This window comes from Tamandua tetradactyla, chromosome 6, assembly GCF_023851605.1.
Source record: "Tamandua tetradactyla isolate mTamTet1 chromosome 6, mTamTet1.pri, whole genome shotgun sequence".
Taxonomy (NCBI): domain Eukaryota; kingdom Metazoa; phylum Chordata; class Mammalia; order Pilosa; family Myrmecophagidae; genus Tamandua; species Tamandua tetradactyla.
The window spans coordinates 56748695-56775688 of record NC_135332.1 but is presented as its reverse complement, the minus strand read 5'-3'; the positions used below and the strand labels follow the sequence as shown (position 1 = coordinate 56775688).

The 26994-nt window shown below is 43.6% G+C and overlaps 1 protein-coding gene across 8 annotated transcripts in view; it reads right to left on the bottom strand.

Annotated features, from left to right (window-relative positions):
• The window catches only part of RAP1GAP2 (RAP1 GTPase activating protein 2), a 232699-nt gene that overhangs the window by 34968 nt on the left and 170737 nt on the right, over nucleotides 1-26994 (bottom strand). For 5 of the 8 annotated variants that reach the window (XM_077165552.1, XM_077165549.1, XM_077165546.1 and 2 more), the window contains 9 exons: nucleotides 26568-26612; nucleotides 25796-25828; nucleotides 25223-25435; nucleotides 24000-24103; nucleotides 12943-13021; nucleotides 12069-12122; nucleotides 9382-9465; nucleotides 2807-2907; nucleotides 630-759 (listed from right to left, as the gene is read on the bottom strand). In XM_077165552.1, the coding sequence (XP_077021667.1) occupies nucleotides 630-759; nucleotides 2807-2907; nucleotides 9382-9465; nucleotides 12069-12122; nucleotides 12943-13021; nucleotides 24000-24103; nucleotides 25223-25435; nucleotides 25796-25828; nucleotides 26568-26612 (843 nt within the window). The remainder of the gene's footprint in view (nucleotides 1-629; nucleotides 760-2806; nucleotides 2908-9381; nucleotides 9466-12068; nucleotides 12123-12942; nucleotides 13022-23999; nucleotides 24104-25222; nucleotides 25436-25795; nucleotides 25829-26567; nucleotides 26613-26994) is intronic. The other 3 variants (XM_077165548.1, XM_077165547.1, XM_077165551.1) reach the window with 1 other exon arrangement.

Genomic DNA, 26994 nt, shown 5'->3' with positions numbered 1-26994 from the left:
AGTTTCCCTGGTTGAAGTCAAGGCTGAATTTCTGCCCTCAGTGTGGCGAAAGGTGAGTCCGTGAGACCAGAAAAGCTGGGGTTGCAGGGGCCTCGTGCAATAACGAGCTTTACATCACCAGTTCAGGAAGGGACTAAAAAGGTGCGTGGCTGGATAGTAAATAGCTGTTATTCAGAACCTTACTTCTGTAATCCCCACAACAACTCTGACATAGGCAGTGTCCCACTTTACAGACAAGGGAAGTGTGGCCGACAAGGTTAAGTGACCTGCCCAGGGGCATGTACTCAGTGGCAAAGCTGGGATTCCAGCCCTGGTCTGCAGACCCCACCACACGCCCTTACCCACCCCCCCTCTATGGTCGCAATGCCTGGGGCTCTGCTCCTTACTCGGCACCTCGTCTAGTCTGGAATCTCCAGAAAATCTTCTAAACCACCCTGAGCTACAGTTTTCCCAACTGTCAAAGGGGAAATAGCCAGGAGCCCTCCCCCGCCCCCCACAGAGGGCTGCTGCCATGCAGACAGTGAGAAAGCATAGTAGAACCTGGCTGGGAAGACACCACCCAGCCTAACAGATGAAAACGGGCTGCCCCTGCCCGCCCTGGGCTCCCACGACCCACCCTGCCAGGTTACCTGCTGGGCATCTCCTTCGGTAAAGGGCAGCTTTGTGGAGACGTGAAACATGACCTCCCTGTCCCGGAATATCGTGTACACCGATTCCACCCCCGTCTGTCCGTGGGTCACATCCAGGCCACCTCGGAAACTGTCAGTCACACAAGGAGGAGCCGGAGAGAAAGGGAGTGAGGGAAAACAGGTAAGTTGGTGCAGTCTTCCCAAAGGATATGGGGCAGGGCGATGGACGAGGAGAAGGCGTCAGAGTACAGAGGGCACAGGAGATTATGATGCGAGAAGAGCAGCTAAATTTGCCTTTGGAACAGACTGGGCTTGGTGTTCTACCCAGAATCCATTCTTTAAAAGACAAAGGCTGAACCTCCATTTCCATCTTGGCCATCTCCCCTCCACGCAGGGCTGTCACGTGGAAAGGAAGGCCGTGGTTCATGATCCCAGACAAATGTCCATTCCTGGTGCCCACGGCCCGCAAGGCTGGGCACAGGCAGAGGCCTCTGCTCTCTGCAAGGCCATGTCCCAGCCCTCAGCCCAGAGCTAGGACAAACTGGCCATCCTGGTAGGACAGTGGTCAGCCTCACAGCAGCTTCAGAGACCCCTGACTTCTACCTAACTAGTCCCTAATATGGAGACAGAACCATGGCAGCACCTGGCTTGGAGGTTCAGGGAAGCTTATCCACTAAGCAACTGGGTGGGCTCCCAGGGGCTGCTCCCCTCTATCTTTATGGAAACACGGCTGCTGGTTTTAGATCGTATTAATCAGCAGGGGGAGGAGGATGAAAGATCCTCTAAGAAAATGAAATAAAATGGACTGCAGCTGTCAGTCTCCCAGCACTGTAACACAAGCCAGAATCCTGCTCAGCCCAGCATGGGCAAACACCCACTGCATGGGGAGCTGGGCACGCCAAGCTCCAGACCTGCTTCTGCCACAAAGTCAGCACATGGCTGGGGCATGTCACTTATGCTCTCCAGGCCTCAGCTTCCTTTCTCTGTACAATAAAGAAGCAGGATTATACGATCACTGGGGTCCTTCCTGGTTTTAAGATACTATATTTCATCTAGTCCAACAACCTCATGTTTCCACATTTTAACATCTCTGGAAGCAAGATGCATATTAGAATGACAGCATCGTAGTCAACTAAAGTTGGTATAATAAGCATAATAACAAGAATTACTAGGGCTGACTCTATGTGTAGCACTACCTTACATGCTTTAAATGTGCAATTTCATTCAATTCCTCAACAACCCTGTGACATCAATGTTACCTTAATCTCTTTGTTTTATAGATAAGGAAACTGAGGCTTGAAGACGTTAAGTCATTTGTCCAGAATCACAGAGTTAGTAAATGGTGGAGCTGAGATTTTAACCCATGCATGACTGACTCCAGAGAGCAGCTGTAACTCTAAAGGGAGAGGAAGAAGAGGAATGAAGAGGGGAAGGGAAAAAGGGCAAGGAAGGAAGCAATTACCAAACACCTGTTCATGCCAGGCCCTGGGCTGCATGCTTTCACACATGATGTTGGGAGCACCTGTTAATTTGGGGATCCTGCTGGAGTGGGAAACTCGAGGAGGCTTCAGCCATATGCCGTGCCCCAAGCACAGCAGAGGCTGGCCAGGTCTGAAGGCCCTTACCAAATCTTGCCTTTGTCAAGGAAAATCAACGGCCAGAATTTTCCTAAACAAAGGCCCCAATATACTTTTTGTCTGTTTAGAGAACCAAAGACTGCTGTGTGGATTCCTGCATAAGAGATAATTGTATCGACACCAAGTCTTAATGATCCATTCTCTGTGTATTATCTAAAATGGGCCATTTCCCCCTAAATCTGTGCAGTGCCCACTTCCTCCAATGGCTGCAGGAGAGTGATAGGGAAGCAGATTCATTTCATTCTCAGTCTGAACCAGACATAATTAGGAAGGCTAATCTGGGGTGAAGCAACTTCATCATACATCCTAAGGCCAATGGCAAAGGCTTGAGGCAAACCTGCCATTCTGGGTTATCCCTTCTACCAGGTTTTCCTTAGGAATGCAGGTAAGTGAGTATCGATCATAGGATGAGAAACAATCCCATGACTTGCATGTGTTTTGAACTCTCACACGCGATCCCCGAGGACTGAGCTGTGTGCCCCTCACCCTTCCACTAGGCTCTCGTCTATGGGGCTGAAGCCCCCGCGCGACTATACCCACCCTTTGAAATCCTGCAGTGTGATCGTGTCCCCCAGCAGGTCTAAGAAAGCCTTGAAAGCTGGGCTCTCCTCATTGTTCCCAAACAGCTCTTCCTCCAGGGTCTGAAAGAGAAACAGGAACAAGGGCAGAAGTTAGAAAAAGCCTCCTTGTGCCAACAGAATGAAAATAGTTTTCCAGATATCTGGCCCCTTTTTTTCCTTTCTCCCCATCTCGCAACACATCACCAGCCAGTAGCTCTGTCCTCAATTGGAAGAAATATTAATGGAGACTCACTCCAGATTGCTGGATCTTCAGGCTCGTTGAGGTCTTCCTATTTAGCAAAGGCTGATGGGTCAGTACAAAAGGCAAAGCTTAGGCAAAGCGCCTTTAGACTTGATAACAAAAGCACAATCTATAAAATGAAAACTTGGTAATTGGACTCCCATAAAGCATTGGTATCCAACATATATAAAGAGCTCTCAAAACTCAACAGGAATCAAAACCATAATGAGATAGCCCTTCGCACCTACTAGAATGACTATAATAGAAAAGAAAGACAGCACAAGGGCTGGCGAGTTGCAGAGAAACTGAAACCCTCATACACTGCTGGTGAGGGTGTAAAATGGTACAGCCTTTTTAGAAAGCATCTGGCAACTGCTCAAAAGGTTACACATAGAGTTACCATATGATCCAGCAATTCCACTCCTAGGTATATAAAATACTCAAGAGAAATGAAAATCTATGTCCACATTAAAACTGGGTACGAATGTGCATAGAAGATCACTCACAAAAGCCAAAAAGTTGAAACGATCCAAATGCCCATCAACTGACAACTGGATAAACAAAATGTGGCTCATCCATACAATGAAATATTATTAGGCAATGAAAACAAATTAAGTATTGATACATGCTACAATATAGATGAACCTTGAAAACATAATGACAAACAGTCATTTTAAAAATCGCATTGTATGATTCTATTTATATGAAATGTCCAGAGTAAGCAAATAGAGAGAGACAGAAAGTAAATTAGTGGTTGCCCGGGGCTAGGGGCTTGGTGGGGATGGTGAGTGACTGCTAATGGGTTTTTTGTTGGGGTGATGAAAGTGTTCTAAAATAGCTTGTAGTGGTGATTCCACAACTCCGTGAATATGCTAACAGCCACTGACTTATACATTGACCTGGGTGAATTACATTGTATGTGAATTCTATCTCAATAAAGCTATTAAAGGAAATAAAAAATTTTTAAGTCAACAGTAAAAAAAAAATCCAATTTTAAAATGGGCAAAAGACATGAATATACATTTCACTGAAGAGGATAGACAGGTAGCACATAAGCACAAGAAAAGATGTTCAACATCAACAGCCATTAGAAAAATGCAAACTAAAACCACAACGAGATACCAATTCACATCTCTCTGGATGGTGTAAATAAAAAACAGATGCAACACCAAATGCTGACAAGGACGTAGAGGATATGGCTCCTTCCTACATTGCTGGTGAGAATGCACAATAGTACATATACTCTGGAAAACAGTTTGGCAGGTTCTTATAAAAGTAAACATACAACTCTCATAGGACCCAGTAATTGCAGCCCTGGGCATTTATCCCAGAGAAACAAAAACCATATTTACACAAAAACCTGCATACTAATGTCCACAGCAGCTTTATTCATAATACCCAAAACCTGGAAACAATTCAGATGTCCTCCAGGAGATGAAGGGTTAAACACACTATGGCTCATACATACTGTGGAATACCACTCAGTAATAAAAAGGGTGAACTATCAATAGAACACGAGAACATTCATGAATCTTGTTTTGTGGGAAAAAAGCTAATCCCAAAAGATTATATATATATATAGTCATAGTGTTATGACTCCATTTATTTAACATTTTTGAAATGATAAAATATTAGAAATCGCCAGGGGTTAAGGCCTGGTAGAGGAGGGGCAAAGAGGCAGGAAGGAAATGGACCACAGGGCAGCACAGGTATCCTTTGTGTGCCTGTTTTGTATCTTGACTCTGGAACCTGCACGTGTGATGAAATTATATACAACTCACATCCACTCCCACATGACTGCCTGAAAACTGGGAAAACTTGAATAAGATTGGTGGATATTTCAATGCCAATGTCTTGATTGTGACATTGTACTATAGTTTTGCAAGACATTACCACTGGGGGAAACTGGGTGAAGGGCACATGGGATCTTTTTGTATTGTTTCTTTATAAGTAAATAAGAATCTGTAACTATCACAAAATAAAAAGTTTAACTTAAAAAAAAAAGCAAAGCTGAAAACAGCAGCAAGCTCTGCAAACAGAGACAGGCTTAAAACACTGACTGGCCCTGCCTTATCAACAGGCTCTGCCTACAGGGTCAGGATCTGCAGGCAAGCAGCAAGTCTGCAAATAGGTGAAGGCTCTGCAAAAGGCAGAAGGCTCTACAAATGGCTGAAGGCTCTGCAATATCTGTAGGTTGCAAGGAATGGATGCAGTTGAGATGAAGTCACTCCAGCATGTCTGATCATTTCAAGAAGAAAATCTCCAACAGTGATTTTTTACCACCTTCCTAACGCTTGCTTTATAACAAAAGACAGCAGACCTTGGGTTCCAAGCCTTCAGCAGGCAAGAGATTTTGCAAGATTTCAATCCTTTATTTTGTTTCTATAGTATTTGTCATGGTCAGGTTCATGTGTCAACTTGGCCAAGTGGGGGTTGGGCAAGTGCTGGCTTGTCTGTTGTGATGAGGACATTTCATAGAATTAGATCATGATCATGCCAGCTGCATCCACAGCTGATTCCATTTGTAATCAGCCAAAGGGGCATGTCTTCTGCAATGAATGATGCTTAATCTAATCACTGAAAGCCTTATAAGGAGGATTCAGAAGAGACAGGCTCTTCCTGTTTCAGCTGGTGAGCCTCTCCTGTGGAGTTCGTCCAGACCCTCCATCGGAATCGTCAGCTTCAATGCCTACTCTGCGGATTTGGACTCTGTGTTCCCGTGAACACGTGAGACACTTTCATAAATTTTATATTTGCAAGTGTTCCCTGTTGATTCTGTTTCTCTAGAGAACCCTAACTAATACAGTATTTCTTTGTAGAATTACCTTAATTTCATGGCAAGTGATATTGGTTTCCCACTTAGAGTAATGATATAAAAATTCCCTTTTAAGAGAAAAATACAGAACTATTAAACTTTACCACCAGGAAACCCCTGATACTGTGTCAAACATTAGGGACTCCCAGTTTAATAGGCCAAGCCCTCGATCTTGAGGCTTGCTCCTGTGAAGCTTCAGTTGTAGCGGAAAAGCTTAGCCTACCCATAATTATGCCTAAGAGTTACCTGCAGAGCACCTCTTCTATTGTTCAGATGTGGCCTCTCACTTCCTAAGCCCAACCCAGCAAGTGAAATCATTACCCTCCCCCACTACGTGGGACATGACATCCAGGGGTGAAAGTCTTCTTTCCAGCGTGGGATATGATTCCCAGGGATGAGCCTGGCCCTAGCACTGTGGGATTGACAATGCCATCCTGACCAAAAGGGGGAAAGAAATGTAACAAATAAGCTATCAGTAGCTGAGAGAGTTCAAATAGAGTTGAGAGGCTACTCTGGAGGCTACTCTTATGCAAGCTTCAGGTAGACATTGCTACCTATCATGGTTTGCCAAATCCCAACCAAACCCTTCCTGCCAATCCTAAAGAACACCTAGGGCATTATGTGAGATTCTACAAAGGTCCCATGCACTAGGGTTACCTTCCAGAAACCTACAACCTCCAGATGGAATCCTAAGCTTGAAATGCAGAGGGGCCAGCCTCTCCAGAACATCAACTAGTTCCATCCCTCCCATATTATCAACAATCCCTTCCAACATGAAAAAGTTAAATCAGGCATAGCCCAAATAACCCTAACGAGCAGGAGAAAGATATGGTAGAGTTATTCAGAGAAGGTAGGGTTTAACAAGTGAGTATGACTCCTGAATCATTATATTGATATATCTTTTAGTCTCCAGTGTCTTGGAGCAGCTAGTAGTAAAAACCTAAAATTGTGGAATTGTAACTCATATCAAACTCTGAAATCTTTTTCATAGGTTTTTTTTTTTTTGCAACTAATTCTTGCAGTGTGCTTTGAAATTTATTTTGTATATTTTGTATATATTTCACAAAAAAACTCGATTGTGATGAATGCACAGCTGTACGATGATACTGTGAACCCACTGATAGTACATGTTGGATGAGTCCATGGTATGTGAATATATAATATATATACCAATAAAATTGCATTAAAATAAAAATAAATAAATGCATTTAGGTTAAAAAGCCTTTTTAAAGAAAAATATTAATTAATAGTATGGGGCAGGGTGGCATATGGTGAAACAAATAATATGATACATATCCTGGATGCGGATGTCTTATTCGTTTGTAAATGTCTGAAGTTTGGGGAAACACTGCTAAAAAGCAGGGGTCACCAAACCATGGCTAGTGAGCCAAGTCCGGCTCCTTGCCTGTTTTTGTGAATAAAGTTTTATTGGAACATGACTACGCCCACTCATTCATGGATGGTCTGTGGCTGCTATAATACACCAAAGGCAGGGCTGAGTGGTTGCAACAGAGACCATATGGCCCATGAAGTCTAAAATCTTTACTCTCTGGGCCTTTACAGAAAAAGCTTGCTGGCCCCTGGTGTAAAGCATACCACGAAAAAAAGGCATCAACAATGCTAGCCAAGCAACCTGTTTGCCCCTGATCATGAGGTCAGAATGTAGGAGAACAGTTACTTCCAGCAATCTATATCTCTTGCTGGGAAAACAACTCAAAGTATACACTCTTGGTGTGCACCTGTCTTCCAGGGCCCAACCCAGCTGGCCATTGGCATCGGCATTATTTTTATCCTGGCCTTGATCTTGCCCGCACCCTCGGGAAGGGGGTCTCAGCAGTGCTGTATCCCCCACAGCACCCACCTAGCACAGGGCCTGACAAACAGGAGAGTTAGGAGGGGCATTTTTATATCCAAAGACCAGCAGAGAGCTTTTATGCAACAAACGTTCATATTAAATGTTCCCCCAGCTGTACAAAACAACAATCTGTCTACTTTTGTAAAAAAGACTTTTCTCTCCCTGGCTTTGTCTTCCCAGCAGCATCAGGTACATAAACAACACACAGCCTCCTCCTCAGAGGTGGATGGTTAACATTCCATAATTATACCTTTGCTGGAGCATTGGATTGTAATCACCTTATGAGATCTGCTTCGGTAAATTTCACAAGCAAAGAACTTTAATTAGGGGGGTTATATGAGCAGAGTTGTACACAACAAAAATGCAATATGTGAAAATAATTAGAGTGGCTCCCTGAATAATCTTTCCTAAATTATAAGATTCATCGGTGTTGGTCCTTTGGATCCTACACTCTTCGCTTAGAGTGTTTTTAAGAGAACACACTTCTCTCGTGGTCTAACATCTTCAGACAAGAAAATATGCTATCATCTAGCCAAGAATGACATTGGCACACCACACACACACACACACACACAGAGAGAGATAACAGAAGATACTATCAACTTACTATTAGTAGGACCAAAATTTTTATGCACTCATTAATTCACATAACAAATAATTATTGAGTGTATTTATGAAGTCATCCTACTAGGGTCCTGGATGCTACAAAGATGAAACGGGTGTGGAGTCTTCTTTCATGGAACCTACATGAGGAGACACCTGCATGTCTGGTAGACTTCCACTTCTCAGAATGTTAATAAATGTTCACGATAGGAAAGTGGCAGGGAAGATATGGAGGTTGTGTGGCCAAATAAGCACAGGAAACACTGAGTTAAATAAAATTACAAAGTGTTCTTAATCTTGGGGGTTTTTAAAGTCTTTAAAATATTGACACAACTGACCACTCCTCTAGTCTTTTGTCCACAGAGTATATCACCAGACCAGTGTCCCATGGAATACATGTTGAGAAACATTATTCTGGCCAACAAACTCCAAAGCTGCAGGTACATGCCACAAGAGAAAAAGGGGGGTGAGCAGTGGTGTGCTGTTCAGCATGCAGCCGTGGTGTGGTCAATTTTTAACAACTGGTTCTCCGAAGGAGGAAAATAACAAGCCTGGTGTTTGCTGACTTCCATGGCATAAATAATCCCACCATGACTGATTTCAAGCAACCAACGTGATGCCACTGAACACAAAAGTTGGGAAGAGATGCACACAATCAGCTCCAACATGCTACTGAAGTTTGGAGAGAAAAAACTACATCCCAGCTGGGAGAACAGTGGGGAAGGCGAGCGTGACTTCCAGTCTCATTTTTCCTGTGAGCAACAGCCCAGAGGTAAACATAAGCTGTGGTAGCTGGCCAGAAGCTGAGAAAAACCACATCGCCTTTTAAAGGATCTGCAGGCCTTTTCATGAAGAGTGGCGCACCTCGAAGATTCTGTCATAATTCTGGGCATAATTCACACTTTTAATGTGACGTTGTGTTCAGAATGTTTAAGAACCCAGAGCAGGGTTTCTATGCTCAGGATGGGGGCAAAAAAAGAGTCCTCAATGAGGAACGATAGTATAGATCCATGCCCAGTATTATTGATTCTTGGTGCTTACCTGCCTGGCTTTTTGGTAAATGACCCCAAATTTGAATGTGTTGTTGACATCATGCTCATCATAGGACACAATCATTTGGGAGGCCTGGAAAATATGGGAAGAAAAAAGACATTATTAATTTGGAGGCAAGTGAGCATGCAAATGAGAGGGGAAACAATGTACCCCCACCTGTTTTCACCCCATGAGACAGTGAAAAAGTAGATGGTCAGAAAGCAATGCCCAGGGTCTCAGCTAGGTCCCAACAATGGGGCTTCCCCCTGGAGTGGCTAAACATCTGAATCACCCAATTCCATCTCCATCTGTACATGCCACCCAAGGCTTGGGCACAGAGGGAGTCCAGCAATGTTTTATCTCTGCTTTGAAAAGTGAAAGCAGGGACCCAAGCAATTCGTCAGTGAGAATGACTAGTTCTAATTCCATTTCTAATCAACCATATGATTTCAAACAAGTCACTGCCCTTTATCCATAAATTGAGAGGTCTCTAAATAAGCCACTCTAAGAAGGAGCATAACCTAATATTGTATAAAGAGAAAAAAAAAAAAAAAACCCTGACCATCGGTTCTACCTGCTCTTCTATTGTGTTTCAAAGAACTTCTACTATACTTCAGTCCACTTGAGTGGGTTTATAAGTTTGTGTTACCCCCACATGTCAGAAACCCTGGACTCAGCTAATTTTGAGACCATGACTTGTCCATGTAGCTTTGGGTGAGCCTCAACTTCTCTGAGGTTCAGTTTCCCCATTTATTAAATTAAATTAAATTAAATAGTGTGGTTAGAAAGATTCGATGAGATCAGACCCATATGTTGCTGAGTACAAAGCAGCTATCATTATCATCATAACCTTCACTGTTATTTATGGAACCCAAAGAACTGAACCAGCTTGTTGGAAAAGAGGAGGATGTGGGCAGCTGTTGGGATGCCCTAGGCAATAAACAGAAAGGCTCAACAGGTGTCGTGCTAGGGGAAAAACAAACAGGTATGACCTGTTGGCTGGACTATGGTGGCCAATGTCAGGTTCCTGCCCATTGCCTAACTTTGTGAGGTTCTCAGGCCTAAGGAAAGGGACCCCTCCCAGTTCCCCCACAGGAGCTGGTCACCCAACCCTGCAGGAAACCCTCCACTCCCGCCTGGGATGAATCAAAGGGGGGAAGAGCTGCTCGGCCAGGGAGAGGCACCAGGCCATGGAGACCTTCCAAGGAATGTTCTAAACTCTGCTAATTGCAAACACACACACACATATCTCAGTCAGATTACTGTCCCGGTAAGCAGTCCTTCAATATAGAAAATGCAGCTGTTGTTGCATTACTACCAGGGCTGAGGCTTTCTGAGTTGTAGAAAGAACCGTGCAGATGAAGCACTGTTGGGTTCTCTTGGCGGCTATGATTTGACAACAAAAATTGCCAAATATGTTGTTAAATTCGGCCTTTAGGATGGGGCGTTAATGTTTGATTAAACCCCACGAATTCAGCTTTGATTATAAAAGTAAGGTCAGGGCGGACAATGGTGGCTCAGTGGCAGAGTTCTCGCCTGCGGTGCCAGAGACCCGGGTTCGATTCCCGGCACCTGCCCATGTGTTTAAAAGAAAAAGCAAGGTCATTCCGAATGACAGAGAATGTTCGGTGCAGTGTGGCATATGACTGTAAGTTCCTACAGACTCTCAAACGGCAGAAAGGAGATTGCTGCAAGGGACGGGCTTTGGTGCAACTCTGCGCAGAGGAGGCCTCGGCCATCAGCTCATGCACTGCATAGGGACAAACAGGCGCTTTGTGTGTCAGGGCCTCTCGTGCACATTTCAGGGATGTTCCAGGAGTTCTGGACGGCCTAGCCAGGACAAGGGCCCTCTTCCCCACCAAACATTCCACCTCGTGGTTCCCGGTTGTCAGAAGTGGGACTTTTCAGGAAACGGGCTGTGAAGCAGGTCAAGTAGGCCTCCGCTAGCCACAGCCTTGCTTACAGCCGAAAGCTTGGAGGCACAACTCTGCTGCCATTTTTTCTCTCTCCAGACCTTGCTGGCTTAGGAAAATAGAGCCGACCAGTTTAAAACACTCCACTGTCTGTGGGTGATTCAAGTCCTGCCTCCCTCTAATTGTTCAAGTGGGTTTGTTGGTTTGTCTTTTTATTACTGCTCTTCTCCACCCCACAAGAGAGCTGGGGTGAAGATCAGGCCACATAACAGAGAAGCAGCCAATTTGTTAACCGAGGCTGGGCAGGGGGTTGAAGACCTCAGAGCTGTGGTCTGACCAGCCTTTTATTTCTTAGTGGGTTTCTGTCTTCCCACCCCCACCCCCCAGCCCCCCCATGACCTGCTAGATCTGCCCTAGCCCCCCAACCCGCACCGTAGGCAGAATCCTGCCCCAGCCCACCCCAGCACCAGCCTCAGGGAGGTAAGACTAGGGGAGGGAGAGAAGCCAAAGCGTTGCTACACCTCTGCCACCTCTGCAAACGGGCTGGGGGCCTGTTCAGCTGGGACGGGGATCCAGACGTGGCTGACGGTAGGTTCCCAGCAGGCCAGTTCATGGAGCGGTAGGGAGACAGCGAGGCCTGGAGGTTTATCCCAGAGACACCCCCACACAAACCCCACCACGGTGCAGAGGGCGCCCTGCAAGGCCACAGCACAGGTATGCAAATCTGTGCCCGGCTGCAGCGCCCAGGTCAAGCGGGGGGGGGGGGGGCACGGAGGTCCTCACCTTGGGGTACAGGACAGGGTTGAATTTCAGCCCCACCGCATCGTCACAGAAAGCCTGAGAAGGGGGAGAAACACATAGGTCAGGGCCCACATCATACAGTACCTCTGGGCTCCTCCACCCACCAAAAGAAAGCAGCAGGGGAGGGCAAGGCACAATGGGTAGGGAGGCTTGGGTTCGAATCCGGCCTCTGCTGCCCACCGTGTGTATGCCCAGGCAGGTCCACCAGGATTGCTGGGGGTTCCGGACCAAGCAAGGGGAGGGACAATCAAAGCCTCTTTCCATTCTGACACGAGAAAAATGCCATAAAGCTATCTGGCCCAACTGTCACTGAGGCACCGAACACTTGCCTGGCAGCCCCGCTCCAGGAGGTCAGGTCGCACACAACCCAGCCGTCCCTTCTTCTTGTCCACACTGCTGGTCCTGCCCGGGTTCTCTGTGTTCCAGAGTGGGAACGCCAACCCCGCCACCAGCTGACAGCTCCTGGTGGGAGGGGCTCCATTCTGGATCCACAGCCTAAGGCTCCCCTGGCCACCTCTCCCCGCCTCCAGACTCCTACAGCAACAACCACATCCAGCCCCAACTTCGCCAATTTCTCTTGTCTCAGAACTAGCTATGGATTACTCAGGGCCAGGGACTGCGGGTTATTCTGTTTCCTGTGCGGCCTCGACAGCGAGGGTGGGACTGGGAGGGCATGAGGAAGATGGAGGCATCTGCCAACAGCCCTTCCCCATCTCCAGCCATGGAGTCAAGGGTCAAAGGTAAAGTGGTCTCCCTCTACCCAAGGGCAGAGCCCATGGGGGACAAGCCTGCACCCCCACCTTCGTCAGGCCTGAGCCAAATGAGGAATCACCTTCTCTCGGGGATCGGCTTTTACCTTTGCAATCTGAGGGACGCTGGGCAACTTGCTCAGTCCGGCCAAGGGGATCCGCTCATGCACTGTTTTCACTTTGGACCTGCACATGTGGGTGGGGGTGAGATAAGGTCGTCTATGAGAAATGGAACCAAGTGGAACCAATGAGGAAGGTGTGCGAGACCATGCCAGGGAGGTCCCTTGGCAAGAGGCAACTGCCTCTTTCCAAGGCATCAGGTCTGCCTCACTTTACCCAACCCATGTGTTGGACGCCACATGCAAGTGGTGGGAAAATGGACTCCCACCTCGGCACCCAGGGTAGGTGGATACTTAAAGAAGCCACCTGGGAAATCTGTCTGCCACTGAACTATTCTTGGGAAATGCAAATAGCCACCTTCAAGTTCATCATTATTTTTGGTTGTTTGTAGGGTTTTGTGTATTCCCCCAAAGAATTGGGCATGCTCCTGGATATACTGGGGTTCTGGTATACAATTGAACTTTCATGAAAAGAAAATCTAATATTTCAAAATCTGGATTAACTCAAAATATAAATGGGAAGGAAATGTGCTTTATAAAGAGATTCACCATAAGCCTCTAAATTTAGCCTGTTTCCCTGATTCATTCAGCACATTATGAAAGTGTTGAATTTGCCTGAATGCTTTTCTGTCTCTGCTGAGATAATCATATGGTTTTTAGTCTGTTAACCTGTTGTAATACATTTCCACTGAATCATTTTTACATTCTAGGGATAAAACTCCACTTGGTTATGATATTTTATGTTTAATATCCTGCCAAATTTAATTTATTTATATTTTATTTAGATATTTCACGTCTATGTTTAAAAGCAACACTGACCTACTCTTTTGTCTTGCATTTCCCTTGACAAATTTTGGTATCAAGGGATGATTCACGCCTCATAAAATTGCTGGGTAGCTAGCTATACATTCTTTGAAACAGTCTGTATAATACAGGGATTTTCTGTTCCAGAAAGGTTTGCTAAAACACGCCTATGAAATCTCTGGGCCTGCTGTCTTTTGGGGGAGGATAGCAATTCAGTTTTTTAATGGTGGATGTTTACGTTTTCCACTCTTTATTGGGTCAATTTTGGTAATCTGTACATTTTTATAAAATTATCCATCAAGTGCATTGATACAAAGTTGTTTGGATTTTCTCTTATGATTTTGTCTCTATCTGTAGTTGTATGCCCTCCTTCATTGCTTTATTATTTGTATTTTCCATTTTTTTTTTTAATCACTCTTAGCTGGAGGTTTGTCTATTATTAGTCTTTTCAAAGAGATAGCTTTTGGGTTTTTTGATCATCTCTATTCTTTTTTTATTATTGCTTTCTACTTCACTGGTTCTTGTCTTTTTTATTTCCTTCCTTCTTCTTTCTAACTTCCTGAGTTGCATGCTTATTCATTTAATCATTCTTTTTCACAAACGCATTTTAAACTGTACATTTCTTTCTAAGTACCACTTTAACTGCATCCCACACATTTTGATAGGTAGTATTTTCATTGTCATTTAATTCTAAATATTTTGTCAGTTCTTTTGTGATTTCCTCGTTAGCCTATGAGTTATTTAAAGGGGATTTTTTTTTCACTGTGTGTTTGAGGAGGTGGGGGATATATGAGAATTCTGTGTTTTCTGCATGATTTTTCTGCAAATCTATAACTTCTTTGATAAAAAAATAAAAAAAATTTAAAGAAATTTTTAAACTATCCAAATGTATGAGCTTTTTTCTTCAGTCTTTTGTTAATTTCTTGTTCATTTGTCTTATATTCAGAGTACATGATCTACATATTATTTGAAATTTGTTGACTTAGAATATGGATTTTTTTTCATGTTCCATTGTTTTTTCTTTTATTGAGTGGAGGGAACATATAGTACAAGATCAAATTCATTAACTGTATTGCTGAAATCTTCTGTACCCTCATAATTTTTTATCTACTTGATCCATCGGTTTCTGAGAGATGTGTCAAAATCTCCCACTATAATAGGTTTTATGTACTTCTCATATTTATGTCAGTTTTCACTTTTTTTTAATTCAAGGCTGTGTTATTAAGTACAAGTTCATGACTGTGACATCTTCCAGATAAACTGTTCTCTCTCTTCATCATCAGGTAGGCTGGGGTCTCTGAAGGCGCCCACTAAAGGACATCTTTCCCTGCCCAGGTTCTGAACAAATTAAGACACAAACAAAAAAGACAAATAGTAAGGCAGTCGGGAGTCAAATATCTGCTTTGTTACTGACGAAAGCCAGGTCGGGGCATAGAGCTCAGTGTGAGGGTGAAATGGGTCTTCTAACTACACCCCATAATTCGCCAAGCTTACACCCCTGTCCCAGGCAGTGCTGGGCAGGAGCGGGCAGCTTCCTGCAGGTCTACTGAGATGAGACTTCTAGTACTGGGAGCAGAGGAGAATGCCCTGAGGGAAGTGAACTCCCAAGAGAAGAAAAGGGGAATGAACCAGAGCTACACTGCTGAGTCCTTGCTCCCAAACTCAGGTCCGTTTCCTTCTCTTCCGCAAAGGAGAAGTGGGTGGGGGGGGTGGGTAGAGAGAGGACAAAGGTACTCAGGGGTGCTCCCTCCACACAGCAGGAAACATCAGGAGTGGGGAAGGATTCTCAAGTTGCAAAGCAGTGCTCCATTTATCTCTACTAATGCCTTTTTTCTAAAATTCTATTTCATCTGATATTAATATTGTTATGCCAACTTTCTTGGGTTTTTTCCAAATGTATCTTTTTCTTTTTCTTTTTTATGCATGGGCAGGCCCAGTCTCCGGCATGGCAGGCGAGAACTCTGCCTGCTGAGCCACCATGGCCCACCCTTTTTTTCCATTTTTAATTTTTAAATCTTTCACATCATTTTGCTTTAGGTATGTCTCATAAGCAGAATATAGCTGGCTTTTTAATCCAATCTGATGGTCTGATATTTTAACAGGCAAATTTAATTATTTATTGTGATTACTAATATATTTGGAATTTTTCCTATTATTTTGTGTTTTCTATTATCCAGAGTTTGCTTCCTTTTTTCCCTTCCCTTCCTGCCTTCAGTTGAATAAGGTTATTTTGTTTTGTCTTGTTTTAATTCTCTTTTCATCCTTCTGCTGATTTGGAAGCTGTACAGTACATTTCTATAACTTCCAATAAACATTTACATATTTGTTCAACAAACTCGAAAGTTGTTTATCTCTGTCTGAGGGTGGAGTAGTGGGGGTCAATTTTAGTTCCACCCTCTTTTTAAACACATAAAAGTTACCTTTTTTCCAATCAATAATTAAATTCATCAACATAATTTATCTATCTCTTGCCACTTCAACTGCATCCTTCATTCCAAGTTCCCTTTTCTTCTGGCTGAAGTACATCCTTTAGTTATTCTTTCAGAGAGTATTTTTACTGACAATTTTTCTGGGTACAGACTTTTAGGTTAAGAGTTTTCTTTCTTTTTTCGGCACTTCAAAGACATTATCCTATTTTCTTCCAGCAACTACCATGGCTGATGAGAAGTCTGCTCTCAGTCTAGCTGTCATAATTTCATAGATCATCTGTCTTTATCCTCAGGCAGCTTTTAGATTTATCTTTATTTTTGATGTTCTTTTGTTTCACTCCAAAGTATCTAGAAGCACTGTTTTTGTTTTAAAATCCTGCTCAGCACTATAGTATGTGCTTTCTTCAATTCTGAAAATTCTCAGCCATATGTTTTTGGATATTTGTTCTCCACTATTCTCTCTGTTCTGTCCTTCTGGATCTCCTATCAGACAAAGGCTACCACCACTCAGTCTCTCGTTCTCACAATTTATCTCCTTTCCCATTTATTTCACCTCTTTACCTGCTCTGTGTTCTGGATGAATTCCTTGAAATTATCTTCCAACTCACAGATTCACTCTTTGAATAGATTAGATTTTATTCCATGTACTGAGTTGCATTACTTCAACAATTTTTTTTTCTTTCCAATAATTGTCTTTATATCCATGTGCTCTTGAGTCGTTTCTCTGTATCATAATTTGTCAGCCATTTTATAGCTGTTATTCTTCTTTATCTTTTTAGGATCTTAAGCATATTTGTTTTAAGTCATTGAAATTGTTACAATATTTGCCTTTCATCAGCAGTAAAGACTTTGTTAACCTTTTTAGCTGCCTTTCTTAATGTCAGTCTGCCCCAGGTGTTCCGGAATTTTCCACCCACTTCATCCTCAGAACAAGCCACCCTGTTCAGGTCTCATCAGGGCTGTTGGGTTGCCCAGCTCTTGGAGCTCCATTCCCACCACACAACCTGGTCATCATCTTCTCCTACCTGAATTATTGCCTGTGATAATCACCTGGCTCATTATAACAGCTTCCTGACTCTTGCTCCTGCTTCTAGCCTTGCCTCTTCCCTCCATGCCATTTTCCTCACTCTAGCCAGGGTGGCCTTGCTACAGTGCAAACTGGATCACAGCATTTTGCTTCAGTAGCTCCCCACTAGTCATAGGATAAAATCCAAAATCCTAAATGGAGCCCATGCATGATCTAGTCTCTCCTTAGCTCTCCAGAATGATCTTTCAACCCTACATACACTCCACACTCAAGCCATTTTGAACTTCTTTCAATTCCCCCATAGATTCCTGTCTGTATCTCCCTCACTAGCCTGCAATGGTCCATTTCCTTAACAAGATGAGTGAGACTGAGATAAGAAGTAAGAATAGCTAACATGCGTTGAAAATGTTCTCTGGCCCAGTAACAAGATAAGAGCTTATTCCTCACAGTATCCTTATCTCTAGACAAAGTTTGGCACATACTGAACTTTGGTTGAACAAAGGCTGAATGAATAAATGAATTTCCTAAAATGAGCCATCCTTGCATTCCTAAAGTAACTCATTCTAGGCTATAGTAAATTCTTTTTTTAACAAAGTGCTTGCATTCAAGTTGTCGAAAATGGTATTTTGTTTAAAATCTTTACTTCTATATTCATAAGGAATAATGCCGCTATTCTTTTCTGCATTTTATTCCTCTGGCTTTTTTTGGGGGGAGGGGGATCGGGAGAGTATGGTCTAGGTATTGAACCCAGGTCTCCCGCATGGCAGGCAAGCATTCTACCACTGAACCACCCCAATGCACCCTTCTCCGACTCTTTTTTTACATGAGGATCTTTTGAACATTGTTAAACTAATTGGGAAGAGTCCCATAGTTTTCTTTTCTCATAAACAGTTTAAATAGCATGAAATCTGTTCCTTTAATGTTTAAAATACCTGTCTACAATACCATCTCGATCCAAAACCTTTTGGAGAGAAAATTCTTTGAGAACTTTCTCAATTCATCCCATATTATTGATCTGTTCAGGTTTCCTCTCTCAAGTTAAATTTGGTGATGTGGGGAAGAGTGAAATGAGACAAAGTGGCAATGGCTGAGAGATTCCAAACAGAGTTGAGAGGTTATCCTGGAGGTTATTCTTATGCATTAAGTAGATATCACCTTGTTAGTCAAGATGTAGTAGAGAGGCTGGAGGGAACTGCCTGAAAATGTAGAGCTGTGTTCCAGTAGCCATGTTTCTTGAAGATGATTGTATAATGATACAGCTTTCACAATGTGACTGTGTGATTGTGAAAACCTTGTGTCTGATGCTCCTTTTATCTACCTTATCAACAGACGATTAAAACACATGGAATAAAAATAAATAATAGGGAAAACAAATGTTAAAATAAATTTAGTATGAAATGCTAATGAAAGCGAGGGGTAAGGGGTATGGTATGTATAATCTTCTTTTTCTCCTGTTTTCGTTTTATTTCTTTTTCTATTGTCTTTTTATTTCTTTTTCTGAATTGATGCAAATGTTCTAAGAAATGATGAATATGCAACTAAGTGATGATATTGTGAATTACTGATTATATATGTTGATGTTTTAGTTCATTTGTTAAATTTTTTTAATTAATAAATAAATTTTTTTTTAAATTGGTGATTATCTTTCTTATAAAATAATCCATTTCAAATAAAAATTTCAGTTTAATACCTTGAGTTGAAAATAGCACACATTAGTCGTTGTTTAATCGTCTTTATCTCTATATTTATATGTCTTTTCTATACTTAAATTTGTGTGTTGCTATTTTCTTTTTTCATCTATTTTAGACCAGCTAGACAGTTAGCTATTTTGTAGTTGGTTTGCATTCCCAAAAGAACTAGTCTAGATTTATTCATCAAGTCAAGTATTCTCATTTTTAATGTATTTATTTCTGCTTTAATCTTTGTGAATTTTCTTATTTTCTTTAGGCAGTAATAGAGTTAATGATCATAGTAGCTATCATTATTGAGAAGCTACCGTCAGGTCCTGGCATGCAATAAACACGCAATACATTTAATCATTTCAAAGTCATGAAAGATAGGTGAAAGCATCACTGTTTTGCTGTACTGGTACATCACTGTACAGCAACAACTTGCTGAGATCAGTACTTCTTATTTAATAAGAAGCCATTTGAGGCAGTGAATACAACTCATAAGTTTTATATATAATAGTGTAAACACCATTTTTAAAAATATTCTTTAACTGAAGTTTTAATCTCCTCTTTGGCCTAAAAGTTATTTAAGAAAGTGTTGAGACTGTTTATTTCTAAGAGGTTAAGTTAGTTTAAAAAAAAAAACTTTCGATATTAATTTCTAGTTTTATTTCCAAGTTATAAGGGAATATATCCTATTACGTGTCTATGTTTTGAAATTTATTTAGATTTACTTTGTGGCTCAAAAGACTGGCTCTTAAATCAACCCACTCAAGAAGTACCCGCAAGATTCTTAAAAGTAGAAAATTTAACTGGCTATACAATTTTAAATGTTTTAAATAAAGAAGAAGCAAAGCTCATGAGCAGACAGTTCATGATAAATAAATACAAGTAGGCCTTAGATATACAAAGAGATGTCCAACATCATTCATAATAAGATTATGGCAAATATAAATTACACTAAGATACCATTTTCACCTATCAGTTTGCAAAAATTCAATTGTCTAACAATACACACTGATAGAAAGGCTTTGGAGAAATAGACATTCCTATGTATACATTGCTGATAGGAGTTTAAATTCATATGATAGAAGGCATTTGGCATTCTCTATGAAAATACAAATATATATACATTTGACCCAGCTATTTCTCTTGTGAGAACTTATCTTAATCTGTACAAACTGACATCTGTACAGGGTTATTCATCACACCATTATTTGTGATAACAAAAATAGGCAATGGCTATCAACAGGGGATCTATTATATAAGTTATTTCACATTCATGCAGTGGGCTACACACAGCAGTGAAAATGAATTCAGAAGCTCACTATGAACTAAGATAGAAAAATATTTCAGACACATTGTTAAGAGAAGCAAATTACGGAACAGTATGCTTTATAGAATGCTATTTTTTGTGTTTCAAAGAGAAGAAAATAAGAATAAATATAGATATAAGTGTCCATAGAGACATATGGATTTTAATTCATTTAAATTTACATTTAACTCATTTAAACTGCATTAACACTTTTTACTGGTTAGAGTCTAGAACTCTGGATTTTGTTTATTTGCTTCACTTTGCTTTTATTAAAGTTTGAGATGATTTTGATATATGAGATCCGCAGTAACTTATCAGCCTATTATGCAATCAATTGGCATAAATATTCCAAGGTATTTTAAAAGAAGCAATAATCTCTGTTTAAAGGATCAAAGTTTAATAGCTAGACATAGCTGTAGATAATATAAAGAAATGTATATATAACGGCATGAATAATATTAATGAGATTATCTGTATGCTTTCATTTTCCTCCTAATTGATCCATCAAGTGTTGAGAAATGTATTAAAATCTACTATAATTTCCCCATATTTTAATCATTTTTCTACATATATAGTATAGTATATAAAGACTCATAAAATGTCTTTGTGGTGGATTTTACCTGTTATGAATAGACAATAACTCTCTTTATCATAGCAACTACTTATTTTTTTGCCTGTGAATTCTACTTTTCTATATTAATATTGCCATTCCTGCTTTCTTTTCATATCTGCTTATGGTTTCTTTTCTGAATGCTTTTCTTTTTAAATATTCCGAATTACTTTCTTTAATAAGTTTATGTATATACACACATAATATATGTGCAGAGAGAGAGAACGAGATGGATTTGTGGGTTTTATTTTGGGAGAACAACCCAAATTGAGAATCTCTGCTCTTTAACAGTGGAATTTAACTCATTTATATTTATTTTCAGCACATATTTTTTCAGACTTCCTTCTATCATCATATTTACTTATGATTCCTTATTTCCTATAGTTTTCTATGTATACATATTCTCACATTTCATATACACATATATATGTATTTTCTTTCTATATTATTTGGAATAATTCATTCTACCAGTGACTTTACATCCACGGCATAGTAAATTGCCATTAAAATATGTCCAAGTATTGGTTTCCTTTCACTGATTGTGCCTGCTACTGGATGAGTGACTTTGATTTACAGATTCAACTTAAGAACCCCAGTTATCCGTATTTTGAATTACTGCTCACTATCCTCCATATAATCACCAGAATCTTGCTTATAATTTTAAAGTTGTGCTTTTCTTTGAATTACGTGAGAGATTCTTAAGCTGGTTCTTCATATTACTAACTAGATTTTTTCACAAAGCGGATGCTGCCTTTTACTGCTTTTAATAACATTTATAATTCTTTTTAGCCAGATTTAGTTTTCTTATATTATGTCCTTAGCTTAACGAGCAACTTTTTCATCTCATCCTGTTCCCTTATCTTTTGTCTTTTCTTTCAAAGTGTTTATTTTTTTCAAGAAGTTTGCTGAAAATATAAAGTTAATAATATCTAAATTTTTCCTGATTTTCTGTAGTAAATCCTTCTCAAAACTGTTATTTCTCTATCTCCTGAATGCCATGGTATGCCCTCCTGTGAGGGTTTTTGTTTTTGTTTTCATTTCCTTATATCCAATTTGAAAGAGAAGAAATATACTCAGGTATCTTATTTGTGTCCAAACTGTTAGTAGATTTTTCTTGGTGACTTCTGTGGCACACACAGAGGCTATTAGAATACTCCTCAGATTGTAGGCTGGAAAGCTGTTTAAGTCTGTGACATCAATGAAATAATCCAGAAGCCTCAGAGATAAGTGAAAGAAGCTGAGACGGTAGTCAATGCCAGCAGGGGGAATTTCATCTCTGAATAATTTCATCTTTGTGTCTGGTAAAGCTACTAAACCATGGGGCCAAATTTTTTATGTGTGATTTCCAATTTGGCCTGGCCGTCACTCCAAGTACATGATGTGACTGCCCAACTTCCTAGCTGGTATATGGTTTCCCTCTGCCACTCTACTCGGTAGCTTTCTATTTGGGAGAACTACACCTGCACTCACTCTTGGGTTCCCCAGGGCATTGATTTCAAATGCTGTTGACCCAAAATAATAAAACTGGAAAGACATCAGACTGTTCCAGGCTAGCCTCCACTCCTAAAAACTACGGCATTCTTCCACAGTCTCCAATTTCATATGTTGCCATGCTATGTTGCCTTCTAAAGAAGGGGTTCTGGGGCTCAACCTTCAATATCTCCTTCATTTTAGTCCCGTCTGCCCCTAGCATACCAAAACAGAAAACAAACAAATTATCAAAGTCTGTATTTGTGCCTGGCATCTTTCCCTAGCTCAGTCCTGATGCAGTACCACAGATAGGATATAGTATTGAAATAAGGGGGTTAGATCCTTGTGTTTCAGTTGTCATTTAGCTCAGAAACCCTACCCAGTCTTGGTCTGCCTTCTATTAAAAAGGGAAGCAATTTTCTTTACAGAGGTCCGTCAAACTAGAAATCCCAGGAGGTGGCAATCCAAGTATTACCCGTCAGAAAACTGGCTCTGGCTATTTAAAATTGACTCTTCCATGCCTTGCAAATATGATTTCTAGCCAAGTAAACCTCTGAAAAGAAAATTGCTTCCTTTCTAAATAAAAATCAAAGCCAGATGGGTGCTTACAACTTCCTCATACCCCATGCCCTCCCCCATAGCAGAGCTATGTGTCCCTGTTTCCAATTATATTTATCTCCAAACTGGGAAGTGGAGGTAGGGGTGGGGGATGGCGGATGAGGAGGTGGGGGTGGGAGTGAGGGGTGGGAGGTGGGGGGTACTGCTCTTTTCCTAAGACCTGCAAGGACTTCCAATTTGATTCACAAATACGGATTAAGAGTTTGCCAAATTCATAGTTGTCTCTAAGCAGCCACACCTGGCCATCACACTTGGCCTTCCCAGCTTCTCCACTCTCCCACTGGGGTCAGAGAAAAACAAGACACAGCTTCCTTGGTGTTCCCATTAGTACTGCGCCTATCGCTACAGTAATACCTGTGATATCTAGAAAAATTCTGTTTTTCTCTTCCACTAGACCTTCAGCCTTTAGACAACAGGGACCAGGTCTTAGCCATTATATCCCCAGCACCCATCACAGCTCCTGGTACATAGAAGGTTTTCAAAGCATGCCAGCTGAGGGCTCCAGGTCCTGCCCTCCAGGCAGAGGCAGGTGCAGGGGCTTCAGCTATAAACCAGCACTGTCACCGAAGCTCTCCTGCTGGGAACCTCATTCCATTCCAGGGAGCACAGCGCACAACACACATGCTACATTCCCCGATTGAATGTACACCATAGATAGCATTCAGGCAAACTCTCTCCTAGGAGGATTTGGAGTTGTGTCTCCAGCAGGATGACCCATACAGAGCCATCCCTACTTTTTCTCCCCATTTGCCTGAGAGTCACAGACTTCCACAAGAAAGAGAGACAGGTAGGGGCAGAGTGCGGGTGACCGTGGGACCAGCCCACACCCTTGACTCTGTCATCAGCCAGCTGGTGGGACCACCAGGGTCTGCCCGCCCGGCAACTCAGGACCTAGCCCCAGGATTCCGGCCGGTCTGCCCTCCCGTTCGCACACCCAAACCACACTGGTCGTACTGGTATTTCTGGATCCCTCGCGGCAGCTCCACCCCAAAGGCGTGGCCTCACACAGCGCGGCAGCCCCACCCCCAAGAGGCGTGGCCTCACACGGCGCGGCAGCCCCACCCCCTAAGAGGCGTGGCCTCGCACGGTGCGGCAGCCCCACCTGAGAATGATGCGCAGGTACTCAATCCCCTCTGTCTCCTCGCACCGGATGGAGAGAATCAAGTTCCCCAGGCTGCTGCCTGTACAGTAAAAGTTTAGATGATCCTAGAAACAGAAGTCAGGTGTTAGAGGGAAACCTCCAGACATGCCCCCCACCAAACTGCCTCCGTGGCCAGCAGGGAGAAGGGCGACGAGGAAGAGAAGGCTGCGACCGCGCTTGATGATGAATGGTGAGAGTAAAGAAGGTAACATCGATGGGGACTGGCCACAGAGCCCTGATAAAGTGCTTAACACCTGTCTTTAACACCTTTAATCCTAGCCGTAGACGGTTCACAAGTGTCCTTTGTTCCCCCTTCTCCCCCCTTTACAAATGAGGAGCCCCAAGTTCAAGGAGGTTAGTGACTGTCTAGAGCCACACAACAAAGCAAGTGACACATTCAGGGCTCAAACCCAGGTCTGCCTTGACTCAAGCTCAAGTTCTTCATCACCAGATACAGAATCCAGGTCTCTACTCTGGGGGGACAGGCAGCCCTGCCCAATTCGGGCTGGATGTGGGGAGAAAGCCAGGAGAACATGGCACCCCAGACCCAAAGGGGGCCCCAAGTCCCCCCTGAGCAGGAGGTTGCCCTGGGCTCAGGGAGTTCTGGCTAAAAAAAGCACCCGGGAAGCCCAACCCCGGTGGGCCCTAGAAACAGCATTTTAACAAGATTCCCAGAGACCCTGATGCAGCCCCCACCTCAGGACATGCCGCAAAGCTGCCTTGGGCTGGAGACAACCCAGTGGGGACTTCTGGGATCTGGCAAGTCTGAATGGCAGAGTGTATTTAAAGAAATGTGATTTTGTCACTTTTAAGCAATCAGAGGCTCGCAGAGGAGGACCCAGGGGACCTGCTCGAAAGAGCACATAAGAGATTTGTACTGGATAGATGGAATCGGAGACTTCTGAGGTGTTCTTCCTTCAATAGTTAACACTCTACCCCTTCACCCCCAAACACTAGCCACTCCATCACCTCCTAAAGCATTTCCTGGGGAGGTCGCCCCAGGGTCCCAGCACACGGGGTCTTCCTTTCTCGCCCCCCCTGCGGGAGCAGGGCCGGGGCAACCCGTCCAGTCCAACCAAAGGCAAAGGCCGGGCAGCAAGTAAGGGGGCAGCAAGGGGAAGGAGCAGGTGCCTTGGGCAATCTCCCCCTCGGGAAGCTCTCTCCCCCAGGGTTCTCAGCCTCACCTTCCCCAGGAAGTGCCTGCGGTAGACCCGGGCTTCGCCCCTGCACTCGAGCTTGTAGCCAAAGGCGCTGGGGCTGAGGTTATCTTCTTCCTCCTCCTCACAGATGCTGCTGCCCAGCGATGTCGGGGTGCCCACGTTCTCTGGGTCCTCAATCCAATAGCCCCCAAACTGGGGCAGGATGACCAGGGGGTACGGGCCTCCCTTCTCCACAACCTGGAGGCAGAGGGAGGGTCTCGCACCGCAGCCTGACCTGGACCACAGGGGGCGGGGAGGGGCACCCATGGTGGCGCCCCCACCCACCTAAGAAGTGCCCCCGCTTTGAGGCTGAGGATAGTAACAGGAGCCCCTCCTCTAAGCACCACATGTCTCCAGCTTCCCCAACCCTGTAGATCTCAGGGTCCCAAGGCACCCCTGATTGAAACATGGAAAAGGTGAGGTCACAAGTAAAGACAGCAAGAGAACTCAGGCCCTGGTGACTTATTTCTAGGGATTTCTCCATGAAGGGCTGGACAGGAGCCGTGAGTCACTGTCATCTCCCCAGGCCACAGCACTTGCAGCCAGGCGGGCTCCTACCTCGTCAATGCTGGGGTACGGAATGTAGTCGTCCTGCAAGGCAAGCCAGAGAGTGCCCCCATTAGTCCCGGGATGCCCATAAAGTCTGACGGCTGTTTCCATTTCCCTCTCCCAGGTCTAGGGATGGGGGCAGGTTGGGGGCCTGGCAGGCTGCACCAGGGGTTTGGAAGCATCAGCGTGAAGACCACAGGCGGAAAAACAACCTAGAGGCAGCTCTAATTGGCTTCCCTGGAGCTCTTCTCTGAAATGACAGAAGCAGGATGCAAACCCTACTAGCTGAGGATGCAGCATACAAAGAGGCTGAACTCCACACCCCTAATAACACTTCTCTCCCCAGGATGCTACCATGACCCCTGTTCATCCCACTTTCTCTGAATCCCGTTCATGGGCCCCCCAGACAAAGGGCTGACTTCTGAGCGATGAGCTTTAGCACTGGCCCCCTAGAAATGGAACTGAAGCTGAGAGCTGACTGCACCCAAAGCCCTGGTGCACATCTGTGAGCAGGAGAGCGTGGGGAGGGGTCAGGCCTCTATCCTCATCCTGCCTGGAAGCGGACCCCAAAGGCATCAAATCAGGGTCCTCTTGACTCCCCACCACCCACCACCCACCAGCCTCACAAGGATGCAGTCACTTAAGTAGCTTTTGGGTTAAATCAAAGAGTCAGATTGGATGGATCAGTTACCTACAGCCCACCGGCTGCCCCTTCTGCCTTCCTCACACCCCTGCCCCCTCACTGAGCCTGCCTGGCTGCCATCTCACCCGCCCAGCCCACCTTGTTCTTCTGGGGTCCTGGCTTCTGCTCTTCAAGCTTGATCCCCTATGGAAACAAGGAAAAGAGGATCCATGGAAAGCAAAGGTCCCAAAGAAGGAGCTAAGTGGAGACGTCACTTGGGAGCGCCCAGTCTTGCTGATGGTAAGTGATAATAATAATAGCAGCAGCAGCTGGCATGTCCCGGGACCTACTGTGTGCCTGGATGTCCATGTCACACACTGCCACACTGCAGCCCCGGCGAGGTGGCAAGGTGGGGCAGTCCAGAGCACGGACGCAAGCGACATCACCCGGGTTCAAAAGTCAACACTGATTTCCAGCCTTATGACCTTGAGCAAGTCACAGAACCCTTCTGTGGCCCAGTGGTCGTGTCTCCACAGCGGGAATGGCAGCAATGCCTACTGTTGGCGTGAAGGTTACAGGTTGATGG